The sequence below is a fragment of the Eurytemora carolleeae genome, unplaced genomic scaffold (assembly GCF_000591075.1).
Source record: "Eurytemora carolleeae unplaced genomic scaffold, Eaff_2.0 scaffold244, whole genome shotgun sequence".
NCBI lineage: Eukaryota > Metazoa > Arthropoda > Copepoda > Calanoida > Temoridae > Eurytemora > Eurytemora carolleeae.
Window position 1 is genome coordinate 170,031 of NW_019396165.1, and position 25,829 is coordinate 195,859.

Genomic DNA, 25,829 nt, shown 5'->3' on the forward strand with positions numbered 1-25,829 from the left:
TGCATAGATTCAGAACCCCAGGGGTAACTAAATTCTCAAGCACTGAAGTTGAATTGAGATATTTTTTAGTGAACACATAACATTATTTAAGTGGAATGACTTTATCAATGAATAATATGAAATATCTGACATTCATCAAGGAAGCTCTTGAGAATTTCAATGCAATAACTCGGTAATTGTTTGATTAATTTCTGTAGAGTAGCTGAAAATAACTTTTAATTAATGTAAGGAAAAACAATGGAAAAATTAACTAAGAATTTATATTTTGTGGCGGATATGAATGTCGTCTTCCGGAATATTTCTAGAGAAATCCAAGGGGGCGTTTACAGATCAGCTGAGTCAAGCATGTGATATATATTCAGATATTTTTACTATATAGATTTAGAATTTAAATAAAGTTAATCGTTTTGAAACTCTTTTCCTTTCAAGTTGTAGCACGCCAAATTGGTGACCCCGGACTTTTTGAATACGTTTTCTAAGTTCTGCAGTAAAACAACCCACCGTGTTGTATTATTTATTTATCCCAGCAAGTATTTTAAGCTGTTAATTCTCTCAAATATTTCTTAGATTTGCCTGTAAATGCAATCTATTATTTCAAGAATTCAGCGTTCACTCTTATTATCAATTCTCAACTCCCTTATTTTTCTTAGTTTCGCCTGAAATTGCAAACATTGATTAAAAGGGAGTCATATATTGTTGTATCATTTATTTATTCCAGTGAATAAAAACTCAGTGTTTGAAATAAGTAATCCGTGTCACTAGCATTTTTTTCAGCTGCAAAGTGATTCTGCCTCCCTGTTTTCTCCACAGGCTCTCACAGTAAGCGAAACCTAGTTCGACGGTGATTTTTTTCTTTTCAGCGTTGCGATGCCTGGAGACCCAGTTTTGACCACGGGCGGTGCTAGTCAGCCAGAGCCTTCTCAGTCCAGTGATATTTACGCAGTTGCCCTAAAGCTGCCTACCTTCTGGCCTGACAGTTGTGAGTCCTGGTTTATCAATGCTGAGTCTCAGTTCCACTTAAAGAACATTACCAGCAGCGTTACCAAGTTCCACCATGTCGTTGCATCGCTCCCTCAGAATGAAATCGATAATGTGGTTGATCTAATCAGGAATCCATCAGCAACGGATCCTTACGGAATTCTCAGAGCTTGTCTCCTTCAAACACACTCCCTGATGGATTACGCCTGGTGTGAATCAATAATGTCACTTCCCTTGTCTGGAGATATGTTACCCTCTGCTTTGTTGTCCAGGATGAGAGCTCTCCTTCCTATCGAGCACCAAGACTGCCTATTCCTAGGGTATGCCTTCCTGAAACAACTTCCAGCTGACGTCAGGTCTCATCTAGTTCATGAAAAAGCCGTTGACATCTCTATTCTTGCTCAACGCGCTGATGAGATTTACAGAAGCAGTTTACTTCAAATTCAGCTGTAAATGCTGTGGATTCTGTGCATGCCGTGAATACTCATCCTTCAAGGCAGAACCGTCGCTCCCAGCGTTCCCATAGAGTTTCTAGCCCAGTTTCCCGCCGATCACAGACTCCAGCAGCTTCCTCCCGCCGTTCCTCTTCCCCGTCTACTTGCTGGTATTACGCTAGGTTCGGCTCCAAGGCTCTAAGTTGTCAAGCTTCATGTACCTGGTCGGGAAACTAAAAAACCGGCAGGAGGATGCGTTTTCCCTGCCTGCCGGTTCAACTGGTTCCTCTCACATTTATCTTCATGACAAACTCCTGGTCGACACCGGAGCTTCTATATCTGTTTTTCCATGTCCTACTTCAGACAAATCTTCTGGCGTGCGGTTAATCACAGCTGATGGATCAACTGTAACCTGCTCCGGGTCCAGAACTATACCTCTACGTTTTGGAACATGGAGTTGTTTCTGGACGTTCCAGTTAGCACCAGTATCCGTTCCTATCCTTGGTGCAGATTTTCTTCGACATCATGACCTAAGTGTGAGCGTGAGCAGGAAAAAAGTGTTTTCTGACAGTTCTGTTAATGGTTGTAAGATTGATCTGCCAACATCTCATCCATCTTCAACCTCATCCTTCCAGGCAGCTTTCCTCTCCACTCCACAATGCGTCTCAGACCTCCTGAGTGAGTTTCCTGATGTTCTCCAATCCGATGGTTTCACTGCTTCCACTCCACGTCACAAGGTTCGTCATCACATTCTTACCAACCCTGGCCCGCCGGTTTTTTCCAAAGCCCGCCGGTTGGATCCTGCTAAACTTGCTATAGCTAAAGCTGAGTTCTCCGCCATGGAAAAGGCAGGCATTATCCGCCGTTCCACTTCGCCCTGGGCTTCTCCACTACATATGGTCAAGAAGAAGGATGGAGGATGGAGACCCTGCGGCAATTACCGCCGTCTTAACACCGCCACGGTGCCTGATCGTTATCCTCTTCCCAACATCGCCGATTTTTCTTCACGAGTCAGTGGTTCAACTATCTTTTCCAAGTTAGATCTTCAGAAGGGATATTACCAAGTGCCAGTAGCGCAGGAGGACGTCGAGAAGACCGCCATCATCACTCCTTTTGGGATGTTCGAGTTCTTGGTGATGCCTTTTGGGTTGCGGAATGCTGGAAATACGTTTCAACGTTTGATGGATCAAGTCTTAGGAGATCTGCCTTACTGTTTTGTTTACGTCGATGACATCCTGGTTTTCAGTAAGGATCTGACCTCCCACGTCCAGCATCTTCGGGATGTTCTCCTCCTTTGCCGTGAGTATGGTCTCACTATTGGTCTTCCTAAGTGTCAGTTCGCGGTGAAGGAGATTGAGTTTTTGGGACACCGTCTCACTCCCTCAGGTTGTTCCCCTCTATCGAAGCATTCCGCCGCCATCTCCGCCTTTCCTCAGCCAACTGACAAGCCCAGTCTTCAGAGGTTCCTCTGGATGGTCAATTTCTACAGGAAGTTTATTCGTTCTGCGGCTAGAGTGCTGGCTCCTCTCACTGATGCTCTCAAGGGACCTGGGAAAGCCATCTCTTGGACCCCACTCATGAGTTCCGCCTTCTCCAAAGCCAAACAACTCCTCTCTTCCGTTCCAGAGTTGGTCCATCCACAATGCAACGCACCGATTTCTCTTGCCGTGGATGCCTCAGATTCTCACATTGGAGCCGTCCTTCAAAAACAGCTCCGAGATAGATCCTGGTCTCCGCTTGCTTTCTTCTCTAAGAAACTTTCTGATGCTGAGAAGAAGTATTCCGCCTTTGACAGAGAGCTTCTGGCAGCCTTTTCATCTATTCGTCACTTCAGATTCATGCTAGAAGGTAAAGATTTCACAATTTTAACTGACCACAAACCTTTAACTCATGCATTTTTCAGGACGAGTCCTCCGTGGTCAGCTCGTCAACAGCGCCAACTTGCATACCTGGCAGAGTTTACTAGCTCCATTATCCACGTCCCTGGTAAGGAGAATTTGGTAGCTGACGCCCTCTCTCGCCCCATTTCACCCCTCCCCACTCTGAATCCTAAGTCTAACTCATCTTCTCCAGGTTCTATTAAACCTTGCTCCGCTTCTCCAGGTTCTGTTAAACCTTGCTCCGCTCCAAATCCTGTTTCACCACCTCCTCAGCTCCCCCCTAAGCCTGTTCAACCTCACTCCCCTCCAGTTCCTGGTTCCAAGGTGTCGGAGGTGTCGGAGGTGTCGGAGGTGTCAGGAACCGAGAAATCAAGTTTTCTCCCTCAGTCCAAGGAGCATTTAAAAAAAGATTTTACATCCGTTTTGGTCCCAGCTCCGGGCGGAGATCTTTTAAGTGAACAAGTGTTGCATAGTTTAGATGTTTCAAGTTTATCAAATTTTCAAACAGTTTGCTCATCCATGCAAGAAATGAAGTTAAACCCTTCTCTAACAGTGATTGCTCATCCCGTGGGTTCTAGTTACATTTTATGTGACGTTTCAGCTGGTTCTCTTCGTCCTTTGGTTCCCCTTCAGCTTCGCCGCAAGCTTTTCGAGCAGTTACACAGTATTTCTCACCCAGGTGTCAGAGCTTCCAGAAGATTGATGTCGTCGAGATTTGTCTGGCCGGGAATGTCCAGAGATGTCGGGTTGTGGGCAAAATCATGCATTCCTTGTCAAAAATCCAAGATCTCAACCCATGTTCATGCCTCAGTTCCCTCTATTCCAGTACCAACCAGGAGATTCTCTCACATACATGTTGATATCGTGGGTCCTCTACCAGTTAGTCAAGGTTTCTCATATCTTTTCACCATGATTGACAGAACTTCAAGATGGCAGGAGGCCGTTCCCTTATCCTCCATTTCTGCTGAATCCTGTGTTTGAGCCTTTATTTCAACCTGGGTGTCAAGGTTCGGAGTTCCTGCGGTTCTTACATCTGACAGAGGTTCTCAGTTCACATCCTCTGTTTGGACCGGAGTTTGCTCTACCCTGGGAATCTCAACCTCTTCTACAACTTCCTTCCATCCTCAGAGTAATGGCATGGTAGAAAGGTTCCACAGAAGTTTGAAATCTTCTCTGCGAGCAAGATTAGCAAATTCTGATTGGATTTCTCATCTTCCTATGGTTCTCCTGGGTTTGAGAGCCACTCCGAAGGATGATACCGGCCTCTCAGTATCCGAGGCTGTTTATGGTGCTCCTCTGACTCTTCCTGGTGAACTTGTAGATGTTCCTGAGTTACTCCCTGATACTTTCCTCAGGAAGGTCAACAGAGCTGTTGAGGGTTTCGCCGTTACTCCGCCTCATCATGTTCGTCCTGTTCCTCCAGTCCAGCTACCTGCAGCTCTCATTTCGGCTAAATACGTATTTGTTCGTGAAGATTCAGTTATATCATCATTAGCACCACGTTACCGAGGACCTTATTAAGTGATCGACAGGAAGGACAAGTATTTCCGCCTCCAGGTTGGTTCGAAGCAGGACGTAGTATCTGTTGATCGCCTGAAGCCAGTGTTCAGCGATACTCCTGTTACTACTGCACTCCCTCCGCCTCGAGGAAGACCCAGGCTCAAACCAGCACCTGCTCCTGCAACTACTCCGCCTCTATCCGCCACCAAAAATACTAAGAGGGTCAGATTTCTACTCAATCCTCAAGTTGTTCCGCCACCTATACCTTTACGACGGAACCCTCACAGATCTGCAAGAGATAGAAGGATCTGCTCCGCCATTTCTCCGCCGTTCCTTCTGGGGGGAGTACTGTGGCGGATATGAATGTTGTCTTCCGGAATACTTCTAGAGAAATCCAAGGGGGCGTTTACAGATCAGCTGAGTCAAACATGTGATATATATCCAGATATTTTTACGATATAGATTTAGAATTTAAATAAAGTTAATCGTTTTGAAACTCTTTTCCTTTCAAGTTGTAGCACGCCAAAATTTGAAAAATTATTCATGATTTCTCCAATCTTTATTTTTTCCATTGCTGTTGAAAGAACATTACCGGAAAAGATTTACAGTCAAACAAAAGCAAAATATTTAAACAAGATGTGATTTAATTCATCTTGATATGGATATCTGAAAATTATCATTCAGCCTCAAAATTATGTCCATTTGATTTATTTAGACTAAACTCTTCCATGGTGCTGGGGTTGTTCTTAAAATTAAATCCCTGCCTGCATTATTCAAGGTTTACTTTAAATTGTAATTTGACTAATTTCTATTTACTCACCTACCTAATATTAGTATTGAGGGGGTGATCACCATTCTTATATTAATAAGTTAAGTACATTGCCTCTTTAGAAAGTGACTATAATTGACCATTTGTTTCAAAAACATAAAGGAGTGCACTAAGGATGGTTTAGAGATTAGTTTGTCATGAATACAACAACATAAGAAGAACTCATATTTCTGCTAAATATTGGGAAATTATGAAACTGAATAAAATTTTTTAGTTCATTTAAAAAAAATTAATTGACCTTATTAAAATAAAAGTTTAAAATCTCAAGCTTTAGGAAAAATTTTTCAACTCTCTGACACATCTGGAATAAATTGAATTTTAGGTTTAATTAATACATTTAAAAATTATTGATTTGACGAAACATTTTCTCAACAAAAATGTTAAAGTATAAGATTAGTTTGCCTAGTTTAAAATGAAACAATCAAAATAAATCTACATTCTTGAAAAAAATTAACTATTGAAAAAAAAGAATAGATGTGTTTCAAAAAAGAAAAAGAGCACTTTTAAAAAACTTTTACAGGGCCGCCCTAGCTGGCCTGGCTCTTAAACTTTTGGACGGGGTACCCTGATTTGTTATTACTCAATTGCCGATGGAAGACCGATTTTTTAATCAGCAGATTTGTTTATGCATTTGCAATCAAACGCTAACAATTCTCCAATAAAAAAAAGAAAGGAAATGAGTCTTTGACACAAACTCAAATTTTATAATCACTATATCTTTGCAACCGCGGTGATGATGTAAAACTTTGCTATTTCAACCTTATATTATTCTACCTATCAGAATTAATAGTTTGAAATATCTAAGGTCCACGAAATTGGGTTTCAAATATATAGGGATTATGAAATCTGAGTTTGTGACAAAGACTCAATTCATTACAGTGTCATTCGCATTCTTGATACACCTTGTATGCCTACGTAAAGGGAAAAACCTAAAACTATGTAATTCATACAGATATAAAATTTTTTACGTATTTTACGTATGAAAATTCGTATTTTTACTTAAGAAACAAAGAAATATGTATAAATACGTATGACATACGTACTTTTAGGTTTTCCGATTAGAAGGACCATGAGTTTGGTTCTAGCGCACACAAAAAAAAAATCCGAAATAATTAAATCTTTCGTATATGAAAGGGTCGCCGGTGACGATAACCTTACCCCTAACCCCCCCCCCCCCATCCAAAACTAAGATTTTTACACATAATTTTCTAATTGATAATGCTTCCCAACGTATAGCTATAGACTTTCGTGGACCAATCCCTGTTGGTTTAGTGTGAAGAGCGCTAGCCTGGGTTTACCAGGTGAATCCGTTCTGCAAACATGCATTTCTTCTCTTATACTCATACAATATACAGAATAAGATACATATATATAGTTAAAAGTTAAAATTATATAACAGTTAATCATATTCATTTTACTTAATTTTTATTTAAAGCTAGGACAGAAGAAGCTGATTGTGATTATTTTCCATACTTTAACCATTGTATTTTCGCACTGCCTTGATTCTTGTTCTTTATTTTGGAATAAGCAGTGTTCGGGTCTTTCGTTTGATATTTTGAGGATCATTTATATATTACGACAACTTTTTATTTAACAAACCTAGGAGGCCGAGGGCCAAGTGAATTTTAGTTTATTAGTATATTTATTATTCAAGAGTATTTCCTTTTTTCAGAAATAAAGAAACTCAACGTGTTATCACGAACAAGTTTTTCTTCAGTCTCAATGTAATGGATCAAAACTGGAGAATGGTAAATCTACTGGATTTTCTCTTAGTAGGGTTTACACTGGGTGCAGCAGCAGGAACAGTTTTACTTCCCTATTCTGAGACTCAAGATGTTGGTTACACTTTATCTGCACCAGATAGAGTTGGCTGCTACAGGCATTGGTTTATGCGTTATTTCGTCGTACATTCCTTTTTAATTCAAAAGTTTATAGAAGTTAATATAGACCTAATTGAATTTCTGTTTTGACATATGATTCAACCCTTTTCTGAAACATTGTAAGAACATGAGGGGGGGGAAGGGTCGTAGGTTAACAGAATTATAGTCTGGTTGGTTAATTGGCTAATTGGTTCGTTGGTTAGGTTGGTTCGTTGGTTAGGTTGGTTCAATGGTTAGGCTCCTAAACTCGGACACAGCGTCTCCAATAATCATTAAGTACATTTATTTCAAACCTGTAATAAATTACAGGTATTAAACATGAATAACAATACATTTATTTAGTTAAAATGTTTTATAAAATAGCTTACTAGTTTTTATATTAAAAATGAATGAAAATATTTTAATGTAGCCAAAATGTTAGATAGAATAGCTTACTAGTTTTATATTATACATGACAGACAATATTTTAATGTAGATAAATATTTGATAGTATATCTTCGTGTCCGGATGAAAAGGAGTGGTTAAGGGTTTGAAGGTTTGGTGGTGTAGTTTGAAACATCTATAATACTTCTGAAAATATATACCCGATTGCTTAAGTGGAATAATTCCAAAGTTATATGGATTTAATCTTTCACTTGGTAGAAATTTATTGTATTTTTTTGTCGGAGAGTACAGATGAATTTGAGCGGGGACTGGCTTTGGTTTGGAGTTTGTCTCCGAGAGGGTTTTGATAAAGACGACTTACGGTGAAGATGTATCAGAAGATGTATTTATGGTCTACAAACGTGCACTTAAATAAAATTTTTAAAAAATTCAATCATGAAAAAAAATCTTGTTATGCTATCTGGTAAACCATCAATTCAACCAATAAACAAAAAGGGGGGAGGGGAGTCTTTGTATAGCCTGTTTTTTTTGCAAGAGCAGAACAGTCTGGTAAAATAAAGCTTTTACTAAAGATAAAACAAATGAGATATTTAAATTTACTGAATTTTCTCCTTACAAAAGTACATATTAGATTCAATAAAGGAATTGAGTCTTTGCAACAAACTCTGATTTTCTGGTCCTTTAATTGTTCAAACCAAATGTCGTAGACCTTGGATATTTCAAACTATGAATTATGTTAGCTCAACTAATCTAAGTTTGAAATATCAAATGTGTACAACATCAGGTCGCTTAGATATTGGAATTTCGAAATTTAAAGTTTGTTGCTAAAACTCAATTCCTTTATTTAAATCGAGAATAAGAATATTAAAAAAATTTGGGTCTTATGCGTTTGACATACTTTTTATATGAACATTGTTTAAAACTTTGTTCAAAACTTCGTGTAAAACATAAATTGATGACAGATGGAGTACGGATAATGATGATGTATTAGAATTAATACCGGTGTCGTTTAATTCAAGCCTTCAGTGTGGCCATATCCTTGATGTCAAGATAGTTCCAGGAACAGCGAATATGAATGCTAGAACAAACATCAAAATTATAGGTATCTTTTAATATATATAATATATATATACACTTTAAAACATTGTATTATATATATTGCTTTGTCCGTCTCTCTGTTTATTTTATCCAATGAATTGTACTGCAAAAGAAAGAATTAAAACCAAGATTATTACTAAACGAGGGGTCCTGATTCCTGAAACCCTATTTTAATATAATTGATAAGACTTTCTTTGCTCAATTACTGAAACATGAGCGTAAAAAATAACTTGTTGATCATATTCCCGAATACCTTACCTACATTGTATTTTAATCTTATTTCTTATCATGTTTAGCTGAAGATGTGAGGGAAGGTATAGAGGAGCGGAAACCAAATATAGAATTCTCTCTTGCTGTAGCTCCCATTTCCCGACTACAAATAGAGGGGAAGAAAACTAATTTTCACGTGAGTAACTATCAATGATGCAGTTCAATGAAATAATTACGGCTTGAAAATCAACAGTTAAAAGCTAATATTGATACCAGAAAAGAGGCTCGAAGCTTCCTTAAAAATCGTTTGATAAATTAAAACTTATTCACATTTATTAATTTCTGTGTCAACTTTGAAGATAAAAACATGTAAATCACATTTTTGACACCACAAATTAGGGTAATTTTTTCTTTGTATAATTTATAAACCATTAAAAAAAGGAACTATTATCTTCAATCTTAAAATTTTTGTCCCGTTTTCTTCTTTTTTAATATGATTGTATAATAAACCATGATGATTCAAACTTTCTAACGAAGTTTATTGTTATGAATAAAAAATATAATTATTAGAAAATTGGATTGTAATTAGAGATCAGTTTATTTTATACAAATCTTTTATGTTTAAACATACTTATTGCTTAGGTTAACGATCCAGCTTCAGAATTTAAATTGGTTGCATTCGACAAGGAGGGTGCCAGGTTCGATACTCTGGACGGGATCAAGCTGATGTGGTTAATTGGCTCCTCAAGGGATATAGCAGACTTCGAGGTAAGGCAGAAGTATTTGAATATGCAATATGTGTTTTTGGACAAGGATCTCCTTTTGGGGCATTTATGCATTAATATTTACGAACTAGATTTTTCATTTGATGCCTTAATCACATTTATATAGTTTCGATCATAACTCCAAAGCTTTTTAGAAGAACAAAAATACTTTAATTTACTTAAAAGTAACTGAACAAATTAGCTTTCCTCATACATGCGTAAAATAAAAACTTGGAGACGCTGCAAGGTCACAAAGTTGTACCTGTAATGCCGCTTGAAGGAGTTGAGTGTATGCCACAAACTCCAATTTTCTAATCAGATGCGGTAAATATTTTATATTTCAAATTTAGAATATTTGAGCTGTCAGAATTCTTAGGTTAAAATGTCAAAAGTCTATAAACAATGGGTTGCAGAGATACAGACTAAAAAATTTGAGTTTGTGGCAAAAACTCAGCTCCTTTGACTTACCAGTGAATTTATTTTTAGGGGAACAAGAAAAATTAGTTTTAAAAGAAGTGAAATAGAGTATAATTTACCAACGGTGCAATCCTTTATGTTAATCTAAAAGAAATTAACTAGAATGAACATTATAGAACATTCTACAGTTTATTTTCATGTTCTAGAGTTGATAGGGTTCCGTGTATACAGCCTGATTCCATTATTGTCTACTGTATATTACAAATATCTAATGTTAAAACATTTGTAATAATGAAAACCGAACTCAATTCAAAGTAAATTCAGCAAATAGAATGTTAATTAATAATAACATTCCTGTATAAAAGGAATTGAGTCTTTGCCACAAACTCTGATTTTCTTATCACTATATCTTTGGAACTCAATGTTGTAAACTTTAGATATTTCAAATATGAATTCTGTTAGATCAAATAGTCTGAGTTTGAAATATCAAAGATATTGGGTTAAAATATTTGAGTTTGTGGCAAAGACTCAATTCCTTTGTCCCGATCTAAACTAAGAAGTAGTAACAAAATCAAATACTTCAGGTCTACGATGAAAATTAAATTGAATTTTATGTGTTTGTGTAAGTAAATAGAAATAATAAATATAATAATTGCTTTGGTAAATATATTACTTAAGTTATCTCTAGTCAAATCAAAACTCAGCAGAAGTGGATATTGTACCTACAAGATCAGGGAAAGGAACATTATTTGTTGTTTTAGAAGATTCGTTTTATAAGGTATCTATTCAAACTCATCTTCAATTTTGATTCATAAATCGTAATTGATTAAATAAAAACATCACATATATACGATAACATCAAAAGTAAAAATAGTAAATATATCTTTTAGCTCTTAAGTGTTTTTATACAATCGTTCAAACAATTAAAATGAGGAGTTAGTTCAATTTAGTTTTATTTATTTCATATATATTTTTAATCATTACTTCTAGTTCATGAAAATCTACATTGAAAAAAAGCAAAATAGCACTTTACCGCCTTTTTACCAACATAACTGACCTATGATTCACCCATCAGAGGGACTTTAAGTCCCTTGGGAAGATTAAATAAAATAATGACCCGCTCGGCAAGTTTTCGTGCAATTTCATTTCAAAAGACGAAAAAATTGTGTACAACCACTTTTTCGGGGAGTTAAAAAGTTTACTTAAACACGGGTTCCCTCGACCAATTTTGCCTGCAAAACATCCCTCATTGGTCTTCGGAAACCTTGGTAAAGTAAAATTATTCTAACTGCCCTCTAAAGTATAGTTGTAAATAATTAAAACAATTCAGAATGTAAAATCTCCTACGCTGGATATTCGAGTTAAATCTCCCTTAATCGTGGAACCAGACGGTCCGTACATAATGCCAGGAGGAGAAATCGAGATATCTTTGTTCGAGAATATTGGAACAAAACAGGAGCCCAAACTGGAAAGTAAGTATAACAGACAATATTCAACAAAGATAATAATGAATAATTTGATGAATTTTAAAAGAAATTATTGTTCATATCTTTTTTCAAGTATTAGAACTGAAAGGAGAGTCTGCTGAGTACAGAATATCGGTGAAGAATGAGAAGGTTGCAAAGATAGATCAAGAGCGAGGTGTCATTGTTGGTATAGAACCTGGAGAGGAAACAACGGTAATTAACCCGGGTTAAAAGTAGATATTGTTTGACTGAAATCACAAACTTTTTATTTTTAAAGGTTTTAATGTCAAGCTTTTACGTTGTAATTGGTTACCTTCAGAGGCCCATATACAGGAATTTGTTCTAGGGGGCTTATCCTTAGATTTTGAAATCTAACATGATTCAAAGTTTTAAATATGAAAGATCTACGACGTTGGGTTGCAAAGATATAAAATTAGAAAATCGTAGTTTGGCCGGCAAACATCTCTATAACTTTGTTCTGGATGCATTAATAACAGCGGCATCAGATACCCTTGGTGAATTAGTTATCTTCAATCTTATTATGTAACGTATATGCAGCTTCAAGTAATTACAAACATTTTCCATTAAGATTCTAGTGCATGATGCAGAGGGGACAATCGTTAAAGGGGCTCCTATTCGGGTAACATCACCACACAGCATGAAGATTGTATCTCACCCATTTCCCCATTCAAAACAGCTGATTATTAACAGGTATTATAAAAACACTGGGTTTTCAACAGATTCTTTCTTTCTGATTTGATTTTTTGTCTTTATTTTAGGGTGTACAATATCACTGTTAAAATTTATGACGAGAATGAACAAGAAATTTATCCGTCAAACAATATTCTGACTAAAACAACATTTGGAAAACAGTTTGAAGTCAAACAGGTAAAACTCATTTTTATATTGAAGTTCTTATGTTTTATCTTAAACCTTCAGGTATCAGAGAATGGTCTTTGGGCTATAGTGGAAACTTTAGCTGTTGGAGTTGGTCAAATACGAGCTAGCTTACGATCAACAATTGGAGCTGATGATGAAGAGAGTGAAATAACGCCACATATCAAGGTTTATGAATTTAAACATCAATGGAAATCGTTAAACTCATTATTCAATGCAAATACAAAATATGTGCATGATATGTTTGTCTTACTCTTTTAATAATCTATTTAGGCAGTGAGCGAGTTCAGGATATATGAAGATATATTGATGACTCCTGATATGACGAAACTACCCTGGGATCCTAATCACAAGGAGAACCATGATTACCAGCTTACTTACAAGGTACAAATAAAATATAGCTCGACAGAGACAAAAGTTGGACAGGTTAAAATTTATGAATAGAGAAAACATTGGACTTTACTGAACACAAATAATAATAGATACATATGTTCATAATAGAAATTCATGTTTACATTTTATAATTTCACTACTTTCGCTTTCGGATTCTTGGGTATGTTCAGATTTAGAAGCTTCACAGCCAACAAATTAATTCATTAATCTTGATAGAAAGGATAGGCAAGTTTCTGACCAAATTCTTTGAATCAGATGCTTGCTTGTGCTTTTTGATGTGCTTGCTGGTGTTCGGATTTTCCCTCTGATTATTCATGTGTTCATTACTTAACTGAACAACCATCTCTGATATTTACAAAATCAGAGTCTTTAAATTCTGTTTTCTCTTGTCTTCATCTATCTTTATTCAAAATCATTTTCATCCAAGCATGGGCGGTTTCAGGATTTAACATAGGAAGGGGGGGGGGTAAAATAATATATTACCCCCCTCTATTGCTAAAAAGTCTGTTTATCCTCCTAAAATTACAGTTTCTTTTACCTTTAAGTACAGGGTAGCTAGGCAAATGCCAGAGTAAGGCAAAAAAAATCCCTCCAATCTACTATAATTTAGTTTTCTTGGACCACTTGAAATAAAGGCATTTAAAACTCTGTTGTCTGAAATTGAGGCAAGCCTCTTGGGATGCATTGCCATCCGTCCCAGGTTGACCAACCTGTCAGGGGTCATAGATGACCTGTTCCAGGTCAAAAGCCTTTGGAGTAATGACTTTGTAAAAATCCAGGGGGGTACACCCCCCCTAATTTCACTCAGAGGGGAATGGACTACCACCCCCCCTGAAACCGCCTGTGCATCCAAGAGATGCTGTCCATCTTGCTTAACAAGAATGTTCCAATAAACATTGGAATTAAGGGACGAATACGAACTAGTTTTTGTTAGGAATTAGTTTACCTAATAAATGATAAATTTATCTCCGCTGGCGAATATTTTATGTAAACGGTGAAAGGCTGTTTTGATATTCTGCAAAATGTGTCATGGTCAGTGGTCACTTATGATGTGTCTGCAGCATTTCTGCCAGATAAACAGTAAAGATTAAAGAAGAACAATCTAACTCATATAACTAAGCTCAACATTAAGCAATTGAAATAAATATAAACAAACAAATTCTTAACACTAGCAGAAGAAACATATGTACGGTTTACTGTTTTAAAAAAACTCGCTCAATTCACATCTTTATGTAATTCACATTTTTATGTATTTCACATCTTTATGTAATTCACATCTTTATGTAATTCACATTATTATGTAATTCACATCTTTATGTAATTCACATCTTTATGTAATTCACATCTTTATGTAATTCACATTTTTATGTAATTCACATCTTTATGTATCATTATTGTTTTGGCTACATTTTCAAATCAAGGGTTTACCATGTGGCCATTTTAATGCTAGCAAGAAACTATAAATTGCGAAATTGCGCAAGTTTGCATACATTGCATGGCACCGTAAATTAATTTATTTTTACAATGTATTGTATATACATATAACAATATGCAATGCATTTTCACTTAATCTGTCTATTAAGAATACTGATGCTTATATACTATATTAGATTACCTTGTCAAAAATTGAAATTTAGAATTTCAACCTTCTCCTTTCTTTATAGATATTCAATATTTATGCAAAAATATGCTTTTATTTATCAGTTTGCATGTGTTCATTTTTATTCCTGTTCCAGGCTACTGGAGGAGGCCAAACTTTTAAATATCATGTCGAACCTGAAGACTTGGCCAGAGTTTCTGCTGATGGAAAGGTTTATTTAAAAAACTAACAGTTTCTTGTTTCTTTTTCTGTTGATATTCATAAAATATGTTTGTAAAGGTAAAGATCTTGGGTGGACCAGGAATTATTAACGTAACCACTGGTATGGCCTCTAGTATGCATAACAACTTTACAGCAAAGGTACCAAATTCTTAATTTGTTTGTTGGATTAATTCAATACGCAAACTTTGATGCACATTTTCATGTATTTTAAATAAAATATGTAGTGTGCATAACATTACATTAAAAATTAGGAATTGTCTTTGAAACAACTCCATATAGGACACTTCGTTATATTATTTTCATTTTGAAATTATGGATATCAAATGGGAAATAGTTTTAGAGTTCTGTTGACGTTAAAGTATGGTTTGCGGCAGACATTTAAAAAAATTTTATTTTTTCCAAACGAATTATTTTTTGATAATGTTACAACAAAAAATATTATTCAGACCTATCCCAACTGTTTGGGCCAGTTTTAAAGAAGCTATAAATATGAGTTTTGCTAGATCAATGTCATAATTTCAAATATCAAAGATTTACACTATCTGGTTTAAAACGGCAAGTGCTCAATTCTTTTTTTATGATAGATTTTCATCATGGAGGTTCTTGATATAGAGATCTTAAACTCGACATCTGAAGGACATATAAATACTGAAATGATGATACCAATCGCTGCTTATGGTGGACATCCAACGACAGGGGAGAAGATACTTTATGATGATTGTAGCGATCTAGAATTTCAAGTCAAGCTCAGCAACTCTAAGGATTTTTCATACCAGGGGAAATCATGTAAGTTTAAATTCTGATAAATTAATTTTAAATTGAGCAATTTTTAATTGATTTGAATTTTCATTAACATATTTCACTCTAATTTAATCTTTAAGATTTTTTAAAAATTGATATCAATTATCTTATTATCTTGTCCATTGTTCATAGTTAAATTTAAGATCGAGGAGATTCAACAGAATACGGAGGATGCGCTTTTCTACGAATTGTTGGATCAAAGACAGCGAATACTATTCTAACTGTTTCATTCCTTAACAGTAACGGTACCACTCTTAAATCCTCAAAGCAGTTCTCAGCTTATAAGTAAGATGTCAACCTTAATAACATTTTTCTTACAAAAAAAGGGAATTAATTTATAGTTAAAGTAGAAGAAAAAGATGTTTTTACTAAACAATTAGCACTTCATGTTGCTGAATAGTTACAGCTCCCTTTACTCAAAAAACTTTCTTTAGCTTTCTGACTGTATTTTATCTATTTACATACAAATATTGAATATTGAAAAAAAATTTAAAAGTGTAGAAAATTTCTTTCACATTAAATAGAATGATAATTAAACTTTTTGATTATATTATACTTAAAACTTATTCCCGAATGAGGAAGCAACATTTTAAACTGGTGAATTGATTTTTAGTGGTTTTTATTTCATTTATTAATGTATCTAAACCTTTAGATTAAAATCCATATAGTTTAACACAACCTGAATATTCCAAACAGTTTGAAAATAATAAAAATTTCAATTGCAGAAGCCTTGAGTTTGTTGAACCCATGCGGAGGAATGGTGAGAAGTTCAATGTTATTCTTGCTTTGGGTACATCAAGGGAAGCTTTTATATTTTATTATCCACACCAAATATACAATAAACATCAGTTATTTGTAGATATGCGACCCCGTAAAACGGTAAAAACGGTTTTAAGTACAAATGTATGCGCATTGCGCAGTGTGCAAAAAATGTATTTTTTAACTTTTTATTGTTACACCATCGTAAAACTACAATTTGAACAAAGATATGAATTGGGAGATTATTACTCTTTAATCAACTGTTACGCATTTCATGACAGGAATAATTGGCATTTGATAGACGAGTTGTACTCAGCGGAGGACCTTTACCTTGGGTTGGGAAGCCATCTTCCTTCTACACTCTAGGTAATGGACTAACCCAGGATCTGGGTAACTCCAGACGTTAAAAAAAATTTCGAATGCAAGGTTGGTACGGGATCTTCAAACTTTTCCTGGTTTGATAGAATCACTTCTTATTTTTAGTAATTATTTGTTTAGCTGGAGCTGAAGACGAGTCAGTAGGACGTGTTGTCTTAACAACAACCCAACCTGCTCAAGATTATTATGTTCTTGAAGCAACTTGTCTCAGCCTTGGAGAAACAATTGGATTCCTTACTGTTGGCAACAAACCATCCTTTACAAACAGGTAAAAAGCAGAGTTGAAAAATCTTTGCTTAGTTCTTTTTAAATATTATAAGATAAATAAATACATTTTCGCATCTCATGTAAAAAAAGTCAATTGTTTCATGTTTTGATAACTTAATATCTGTTTGTAATGATTAGTAAACCTGCCCTGCAGAATCGTGTATTTAATCTCATCTGTACAGAACCAGCCAAGATAAGCCAGGTGAAAATTGATAACTCTCAATAATATTTAGCTGAGTTCAATATGAAATATTAGATATATATTAGATTGTTGTGACTTAAAAAAAATAGCTAAGTTTTTTTTCAAAACTGCATGCAAAGAAATTGAATGTATGCCACAAACTAATATTTTAAAATCCCAACCTTCCTATCTTCCCAACCTGATGGTGTGAACCTTTGATATTTCAAACTTAGACTAGCTATTTGCTAATTCATTGTTTGAAATATCTATGGTTATTAACCAGTAGATTGGGCAGTCAGATATCCGTATGTTTTGAAACCATGCTCAATTGAAAAAACCTAGATTCGTGCAACAGTACCAAGAAAGGGAGGCTCAACGTACAATGGAGGTGTAGTGGATGAGGAGACTGGAAGAATAAACTTGTACTCCCACCGTGATATTCAACTTGACTTTATTGTTAAGGTATATTAAACAAATTATTCATGATGTTGGTTTAAAATATTTTAACAAAAATGTCAGGGTTTTTAATCATAGGTTTTAACTTTTTAAATGAAAACATTGAATATGAAGGTTGGCTAGTCTAAGTAAGAGTAAATATTTATAACAGAAAAATATATTTGATATTAAAACCTTTTAAGTACTTAAGTCTCATTCTTTTACCCCTCCAAGTTAAAAAAAAAAACTAAAAACAGGAATGTCTTATTAGAAATTCAAAAAGGTAAAATTTTTCAGATTTTTCATCTTGTAGCTGTTTTTTAATAAATGTATAGATATTAAATTGCTTCTATATTTTTATAGCTCAAAAACTTAAATGCATAATATAAATTGTAAATGGACACAAAACCTAATGACAATACTTTCAGGATGCTGAGGGAAGAAGTATTGAGAACATTACAAGTCTTAACATAGAGTTCAAGGTGTCAGATACAACAAAGCTAAAGTGTTTGGAACCTTGCTCCGGAATACAACTCCCAAAACCTTCAGAACATTTAAGCTCTATTTTCATTCCATCAAAACGTAAGTATCTAACAAGTGACAACCCTAAATCTGTAAGATTACTAACATATATCTGATCAGATTTCAAAGACGACTTTACAAAAATTAATTTGTCCCTTTTATTACAGGGCATGGTGTCTTGAAACTAAAAACGTGTATATCTGTTGTTTGTTTCCAATTGATTCGGTGTATTAAGACTATCAAATGTAAAAAAATATATAAAGTTCAGATTGTCTCTATCTGATGTTAATGGTTCATCCGATGCTTCATTATCCATGAGAACATACTTTAAAAAATTGTACGAAAATCATCTGTTAGTTCATAATGTCATTATATATTATATATTCAAACAAAATAAAATGGTATATCTATTCAACTTTAGGTTTTTTAAAAACGTGCGGTTACAAAACATATTTTCCACACATCTTTAAACTTATTTAGAAGAACATGATTTAAACTTAACTGGAACTGACAAGGGCCTTACCAATACCATTTTTTTCAGAATGTTCATCCGGATTGAAAATTCTCTTCCCATAAAAGTTTTAGAATTATTTAGAGGATATAGCATTTTGATCTTAAATGGAATATATTCATGCATTATTTCAGCTGCCCAGATCTTTAGCCCTCAAGGATTGAAAGGGGATGTAGATATTGAAATATCTATCAAGGAGTACAGGTGAGCAGTTTGCATAATTATTAGTATTATAAAAGTTTTTTTGAAAACATAATATATTTAAAATGTAACGTGTATCTCTTGCGAAAGCAATATTCAACATGGATCTGTAGAAAAAAGGTTACTTTCGATTTTAAATGTTAAAATCTATAACTTCAATACTAAAATGTCGTCTATTGTGATTTAAAAAGTGCTTCATAACGATGTAACGGGAACATAATATACGGGAACCCAAAATATTAATAACTTGTCTGTCAGGGCAAATTTCAAACAAATAAATTGAACACTCGCCACAATCAATAATTTTCTAATTATTATATTTTTGCAACCTGTTGGTGTTAACCTTTTGTTCATTGATCTAACAGAATTCAACATTTTAAATATCAGATGTCCACGACAAAGGTTGGAAAGATATAAGAGTTAGAAAAATAAAGTATGTGGCAAATAATCATTTTTTATAGTAATTTTTGTTTTATTTTCATATATCTTGATTATTTTTAGAGAATCTGTGCTAAACAGCGTGGGAGCAAAATTGCCTCGTTCCTTTGGTCATCCTGTTTCATCAAATGGGGAGGAGGACGAATATTTGGAAATATCTGAGACTATTGAGCTAACTTTGACAACAGATGCGAAGGTAATGAAAAAAATGTACACAGATTTGGAAATTAACGCATGGTTACTTATGACATTCCAATTTGCAAAATAGCGCTTCATTTACAATACCGTCAACTTGTCATCCTATTGGTTGTTCATAAAAAGCTATAGAAATGTTTTATTTACTCTAGGTAGAAGCTGTTGCAGAAAATTTGAAATCCATTTAAGTGTCTGTATTAACCAACAACTTTGAGATGAAACCTGCAGAATATAACATAAATGTTTTTTTTTTCTAATTACACCAGTTATGTCGTGTTTTTTTTGTACAATATTCCTCTTTATAAACCTCTATATTAGTAGTACACGCAAATAAATGACAATCCAATGATCCCACATAGTTGTATTCGATTCATTAATTTATACGTTTAGTTTGCAATATTGTGTATTGAAAAGTTACAAAAACATGTTTGACGTTTGTTGGATACAAACGTACAGTTTTTTCGAAAAAAGCAACTTCAGGGTGGCCAAAATGTACAAATAGTAAGGATTTAAATTGTACGGTTCACTGTGATCTTGCCTGGTAACATTTGTTGCTAAAAACGTTCTGGGTCGACTTTACACCATGGGTAGTCCAGACTGGACTGAATGCATTATACAATACTTGTCGTTCCAGCTCGGATCATACAACTTTCATAGTGCGGTGTTTACCGGAATTGTACACATTTTTTTTTAACATGTACGGATTTCCAAAATTTTAACCTTAAAAATTATATTTTTTTGCGTTCGAATTTTCAAAATCAGTCAATTAAAATTCATTTTAAATTTGCTCCCGACCAAATTAAATTCGGTCGATGGTTATTTAATTCAGTCGACAGCCAAATTTTATCTACATTTAAACCAACAGCGATTTTGTTTCTGACCGTTCTCAGCTTACATTCATTCATTTTTAGACTTAATTCAGATAAAAACAAACAAGGTATGAAAATCATGTCTTTAGTTTTTTGATATATTTAAGGTAAGTTTGTCTGTCGCTAACCATTCAGCAGCTTTTTCAAGTTATACATTTGCTGGTCATTCAAGTTATTTCCACTGAGCTGATATGAAGTATAATTTGCAAATCAAAGGAAAAGAAATTTATCAGATTTTGTAATTTATTTAAATAAGGGAAAAAACGACCCTCGGTGAACACGAACCTCCACTGTTTAGGATGAGACTCATGTCATTTAAACTATTTGTTTAATTGTTAAACCAAAGATCTGCATTATATTATGCATTATATATTGTACAGTTAAACCCTGAATAAGCCATACATCGACAGAATTTATCAAATATCGTCTTGACAATCTTTCAATGGGTTTTAACTTTACGTAAATTTCAGTATTTGCTAAAATTAATAAATAGCCATGAATTTGCGGGAACAGTTTTAAAGAGCTCAGAAAGTGAGGAAAACGACTTTTGATGAATTCTTTCGATGTTGGGCTTATTCAAGGTTTAACTGTACTCAATAACTGTAAAATTGGTTCCAGTGTTATGACTCTGAGATTAAATTCCAAATTGAAACTTATATAAGATTTGATGTTTATTCATTAAGCTTATCATTTGTTTTGCAACACTTTTTTCGAGAATTTTGCTCAGACTTGAAAATCTCTAAAAATGTTTTAAAATCCTGTTACAGGATTTGCTCCCTAGTTCGCCACCAATTAAAAAAAAAATTTTTACAATATTTATGTGGAGATGGGCGCGTTTGCCTCATTTTATATCGTTAGTTCGTGATAATCGTGAACCATTTAATTTTTTTTCAAACGTTAAAAAAAATTGATTTCGTTCGTTCTCAAAATATCGCTAATTTTCCATCTATTTTGCTCGTTTTCTCAGTAATCGAGCCTTCAGTAAAATGGTTTATTCAGTAATTTTTAAAAATTTTGTTCTAAAAATCGTTCACTTAGTAAAAAACGATAGTTTTTGTCAAAATCTTTTGAAAATTCCTGTTAAAAAAACTATCGTTTTTTATAAAAAAAACGTAAAGAAGTAGTAGTAGCAGAGATCTAAAGATATAATTTCCATGATTGAACTATAATTTAGAATCCTGTGTACAGAGATGAAACAAAAGAACTTATTACGTCCCGGTTTCATCCATGTGAGCTAATAACATAGTTTTTGATCTACTCACTCAGTCATGGCCAAAAAGATCGAAGAGTAAACATAATTTATTTTGAAATAATAAGTAACATCCACGATTAAAGTATTGTGCAGGCTGTAGGCCAAGGTTTCTTGTAATGTATAAGATATATCACATATAAGTAAACAGTCCAATTTATGTAGTTTCTGTTTTTATATTTATAATACTTTAGTGAAAGCAGATCATTCAGAAGCAGTTGCAAATCTTCATATTTTTCAATTCTCTATCGTACAAATGTATACAGCTACTGATTTTTAGTTAGTAAGTTAAGTTCCATCACGCCTTGATGGAATGTCTTTGTAATTCGTGTATGCTTCTCGCATTCAAAATTTGAGGAACCTGAATTAAACATCTGATCTAAATATATCGAAACAATTGTTTATTTATTATGAATTAAACACAAAAACTTACAAATTTTATTAAATTTTGTCTAATAAAGAAAGGCATTTTAAATTAGCTAAAAAAATTAAAAGATTAGGAACTTTTAACTATAACCATTAAATATTCACTTTTTAAATACATTTTAAGGCTTAACATATTTCTGGATTCTTTCGTTTAATTTCAAGGACTTATTTTTTTGTCCCCAGCTCAGTGTAGAAAAGTTTTTTCAACATTCCTTCCCCCCCCCCCCAAAAAAAAACTTATTGATTCAAAACTCAAATATTTTTAAACCTCTGTTATTGTTTGACCGGTTTACAACGGTACCCTTAAACCTTTGTCTAACCGACCAAGAATAAATGAGATATCCGTGATGTCTCTTTAAAAAATTTACTATTTTCAACTGTGATTTCTCTTAACTGACTCGCAGATTTCTCGTTGTAGAATTAAACGATGGAGTAAAATGTGAGATTTGAATACTTCAAGATATAAAAATACGATATCTTCCACATTATTGATTAGATAAAGGTTTAAAGGGTCTCGTTGTGAATCGGGCATGGTCCTCCTAAAGTGGAGGGTCACTTGAAACTTGAAATTTATATTTAATTTTGATTATTTCTTACCTGAAGGTTGACTTGCTCTCCTCCCTTCCCGCTCATCTGAGACTGAAAAGACGGGATACACCTGAAATAAGTATGAAATAACTTTGATATTTTGATATCCAGAATCTGACAAGTAACTGACAGTATCTATCCTGTTTCCTATAGAAATATAAATACTACACTAGACTGTATCTATCCTGGTTCCTATAGATATATAAATACTACACTAGACAGTATCTATCATGGTTCCTATAGATATATAAATACTACACTAGACAGTATCTATCCTGGATCATATAGAAATATAAATACTGCACTAGACAGTATCTATCCTGGTTCCTATAGATATATAAATACTACACTAGACTACATCTATTCTTGTTCCTATAGATCTATAAATACTACCCTAGACAGTATCTATCATGGTTCCTATAGATCTATAGACAGTATCTTTCTTGATTCTTATAAATAATTTTGGTTGCTATTGATCCATAAATACTACACTAGGCAGTATTCTACCTTGGTAGTTACATTCAATTTTTGAATACGAAAAATATTTTACTGTTGAATTTATTGATGTACGAATTTACGAAAGCCACATTTTTATAGGTCTGTAGGAACCAGGATAGATACTTTCTAGATCTAAAGGAACTATGATAGATACTGACTACTACCCAGAAATTAAAATTAGAGAGCGAAGCGCAAAAAAAACCTAGCAATTTTAGTAATAATCATAATTCTAAGTATAACTTAGATATACTAACCCTAAATCTGTTGATCCAACATGTCCTGTATGTCTGAAATCCATAGGTTCGCCAATCATAGACCGATCAATCCGGGGCCTTCTGTTACAAATAAAAATATCATTAAAAAGTTGGTCAGGTAAACAATGATAACCAAACAAGAAATGCGTTAGATGAGATGCCAATACAATCTCATTTAGAAAAATTATCTTATAAAGACTGAGTAAATTCACGCTTAAAAGTGATGAGAAAGTATATTAAAGCAATAATCATATACAAGCGTTTTTTTCTAAGAATTAAATAATTTTTGGTAAAGGAATTGAGTTTTTGCCACAAACTCAAATCTTCTGATCCCAATATATTTGCAACCTGATGGTGCAAGCCTTTGATATTTCATACTTAAATTATTTTATCTACAAGTATTAATAGTTTGAAATTTCTAAGGTCTACGACCTTGGGTTACAAAGATATAGAGATTAGAAAATCAGAGTTAGTGGCAAAAACTCAACTCCTTTGTTAATATTTGGCAATATATACAAAATACAATTCCAAAATATTACAACATAAGAAATATTTATGAGAGAGATTACGCATACTATTTTAGAAATAGACCTTCTAGTTTGTTCTTGCTCCTGCTCTGCAACACATGAGAAAAGTTGGAACCAAAACTCTCCGGCCATGATCTTGATGAGGGATGACGCAGTAGAGATTTATCAATATTTCTGAACCTTGTTCGGATTTCAAGCGATTTTCATGACATTTTCAGATTTTAGAAATTGGATACCGGGTTGGAAGATTAGTATTTCTGACGAACGCGTTCAACCTGAAACATACTGAAAAGTTGGTGATTCTGGATAAAAAAATAATGTACACTATTATAAAAGAGGTTATTTTTATACATACTAGCTGAAGTGCCCAGCGTTGCCTGTATAATTTTATTAACACAGAAAAAAATTCGATTTTTGAAAAAAAGATTTTTTAGCCTATGTCAACCACCCGATCCGGGCACCCATGGGTTCCCTCAAAACGTTTCAGCCAATATGGTCCAGCTGTTTGGCTAGATATAGCTAACATATAGATATTATATCAAATATGGTCCAGCTGTTTGGCTAGATATAACTAATATATAGATATTATATCAAATCACCAAATTAGTATCCTGAAGAATGCATAGCATTAAACATAATGTTGATACTATAAAACTTCAAATCATGTTTTGAACACTTATTTTCTTATCTTCAATATAATTTCTAGTGGGACTCAGTCAACGTAATGAAAGGATGGAAACGGTAGAGTAAGCCTTAGACGAACAACTTGTTTTATCTGAAAATCTGTAAAAGATGAAACTGATACTTGTAAACTAATTGTTTTAGTAGAGATAAGGTTTATCTTAAATAGGTGAAAAAAGATTTAGTTTTATTTATTTTTGTTGTAATGAACTAATTTTTTGTTAGTAAAACTGCAATATGTGATGGAAAAATGCTATTGAACAAAATTAAAAAATTTGAACTTTCATTCCTTCATTGTATTCCCAAAAGCTCCGATATGAATTTTTAAAAGCGAATCTTAGAGAGGAGGAGTAAAAATAACTTTTACTGGAATCTAACATGAGATGTGAAATATCTGATTTCTTTGACCACAAAACTTATTGCTATATAAAAATCGTTAATTTTAGTTAACCTTAAACCAGACTCATTCATGACCAAAAAGATCGAAGAGTAAACTTATTGTTAATGAAAATCGTTAATTTTAGTTAATCTTAAACCTTTCTATAAAATATGTTTTGATTTCAATCTAAACAGGCACATTCAGTGATTTTTTTCTTTGTTGATTTAGAACATGAATGCCAACAATTATTGTGGGAAAAGGAAAGGTTTAGTTTAAAAACACTACTTAAGTACACAAAAATTGCAAGAAGTTGTTAAAACCTACACTTTCAACCACACACAATATTTTTTTTAAATAGCTCAACTTTTGAAATTTGATTAAAGAATAAAATTACTTTGAAGTGGGTGTATATTTTTAAAATTCATGATTTTTGAAGATCTGGGGGAAAAATGAAAAAAATAGAAGACAAGTAAATTTCCATTCTTTTTTTATAATACTTTTTACTTAAAAATATATACATTTTCCCCAAAAATCATAACTTTTCCCAAATTCAGCGAAAAAAATTTCTTAATCTACTTCTCTTTCTTTACACGCCCCACCGGTGTACATTTGAATATCCGAACTGGGCCAACCTTTGAAGTCCTACTTTGGACTGTACCGCCAATTTACAATTACTAAAGCGGCAGAGTAGTGTGTGCCCCTTTCGCCCCCCCCCCCC

At 33.9% G+C, this 25,829-nt stretch overlaps 4 protein-coding genes across 4 annotated transcripts in view; 3 read left to right on the forward strand and 1 right to left on the reverse strand.

Annotated features, from left to right (window-relative positions):
- The first annotated feature begins 867 nt into the window (after nucleotides 1-867).
- Nucleotides 868-1,431, forward strand: LOC111696948 (uncharacterized). Its single transcript, XM_023466765.1, has one exon. The coding sequence runs from the start codon at nucleotides 868-870 to the stop codon at nucleotides 1,429-1,431; it is 564 nt and encodes a 187-aa protein (XP_023322533.1).
- A 2,998-nt stretch (nucleotides 1,432-4,429) lies between these two features.
- On the forward strand, nucleotides 4,430-5,155 carry LOC111696949 (uncharacterized). The gene is made up of 2 exons (XM_023466767.1): nucleotides 4,430-4,750; nucleotides 4,850-5,155. The coding sequence occupies exons 1-2, from the start codon at nucleotides 4,430-4,432 to the stop codon at nucleotides 5,153-5,155; spliced, it is 627 nt and encodes a 208-aa protein (XP_023322535.1).
- A 2,119-nt stretch (nucleotides 5,156-7,274) lies between these two features.
- On the forward strand, nucleotides 7,275-19,994 carry LOC111696945 (nuclear pore membrane glycoprotein 210). The gene is made up of 24 exons (XM_023466762.1): nucleotides 7,275-7,500; nucleotides 8,848-8,987; nucleotides 9,280-9,389; nucleotides 9,836-9,961; nucleotides 11,063-11,152; nucleotides 11,705-11,846; nucleotides 11,935-12,053; nucleotides 12,430-12,551; nucleotides 12,620-12,728; nucleotides 12,780-12,905; nucleotides 13,011-13,121; nucleotides 14,867-14,941; nucleotides 15,010-15,090; nucleotides 15,537-15,738; nucleotides 15,897-16,038; nucleotides 16,479-16,553; nucleotides 16,814-16,878; nucleotides 17,011-17,158; nucleotides 17,296-17,359; nucleotides 17,681-17,800; nucleotides 18,202-18,355; nucleotides 18,941-19,010; nucleotides 19,509-19,641; nucleotides 19,793-19,994. The coding sequence occupies exons 1-24, from the start codon at nucleotides 7,349-7,351 to the stop codon at nucleotides 19,826-19,828; spliced, it is 2,712 nt and encodes a 903-aa protein (XP_023322530.1). The 5' UTR covers nucleotides 7,275-7,348; the 3' UTR covers nucleotides 19,829-19,994.
- A 1,796-nt stretch (nucleotides 19,995-21,790) lies between these two features.
- LOC111696952 (CDC42 small effector protein 2-A) overlaps nucleotides 21,791-25,829 on the reverse strand; it is a gene marked incomplete at its 5' end in the record, with an annotated part of 5,053 nt that continues 1,014 nt past the window's right edge. The window contains 4 exon segments of the mRNA XM_023466770.1: nucleotides 21,791-22,137; nucleotides 22,782-22,842; nucleotides 23,525-23,605; nucleotides 24,116-24,326. Coding sequence (XP_023322538.1) covers nucleotides 22,057-22,137; nucleotides 22,782-22,842; nucleotides 23,525-23,605; nucleotides 24,116-24,183 — 291 coding nt within the window. The 3' untranslated portion in view covers nucleotides 21,791-22,056.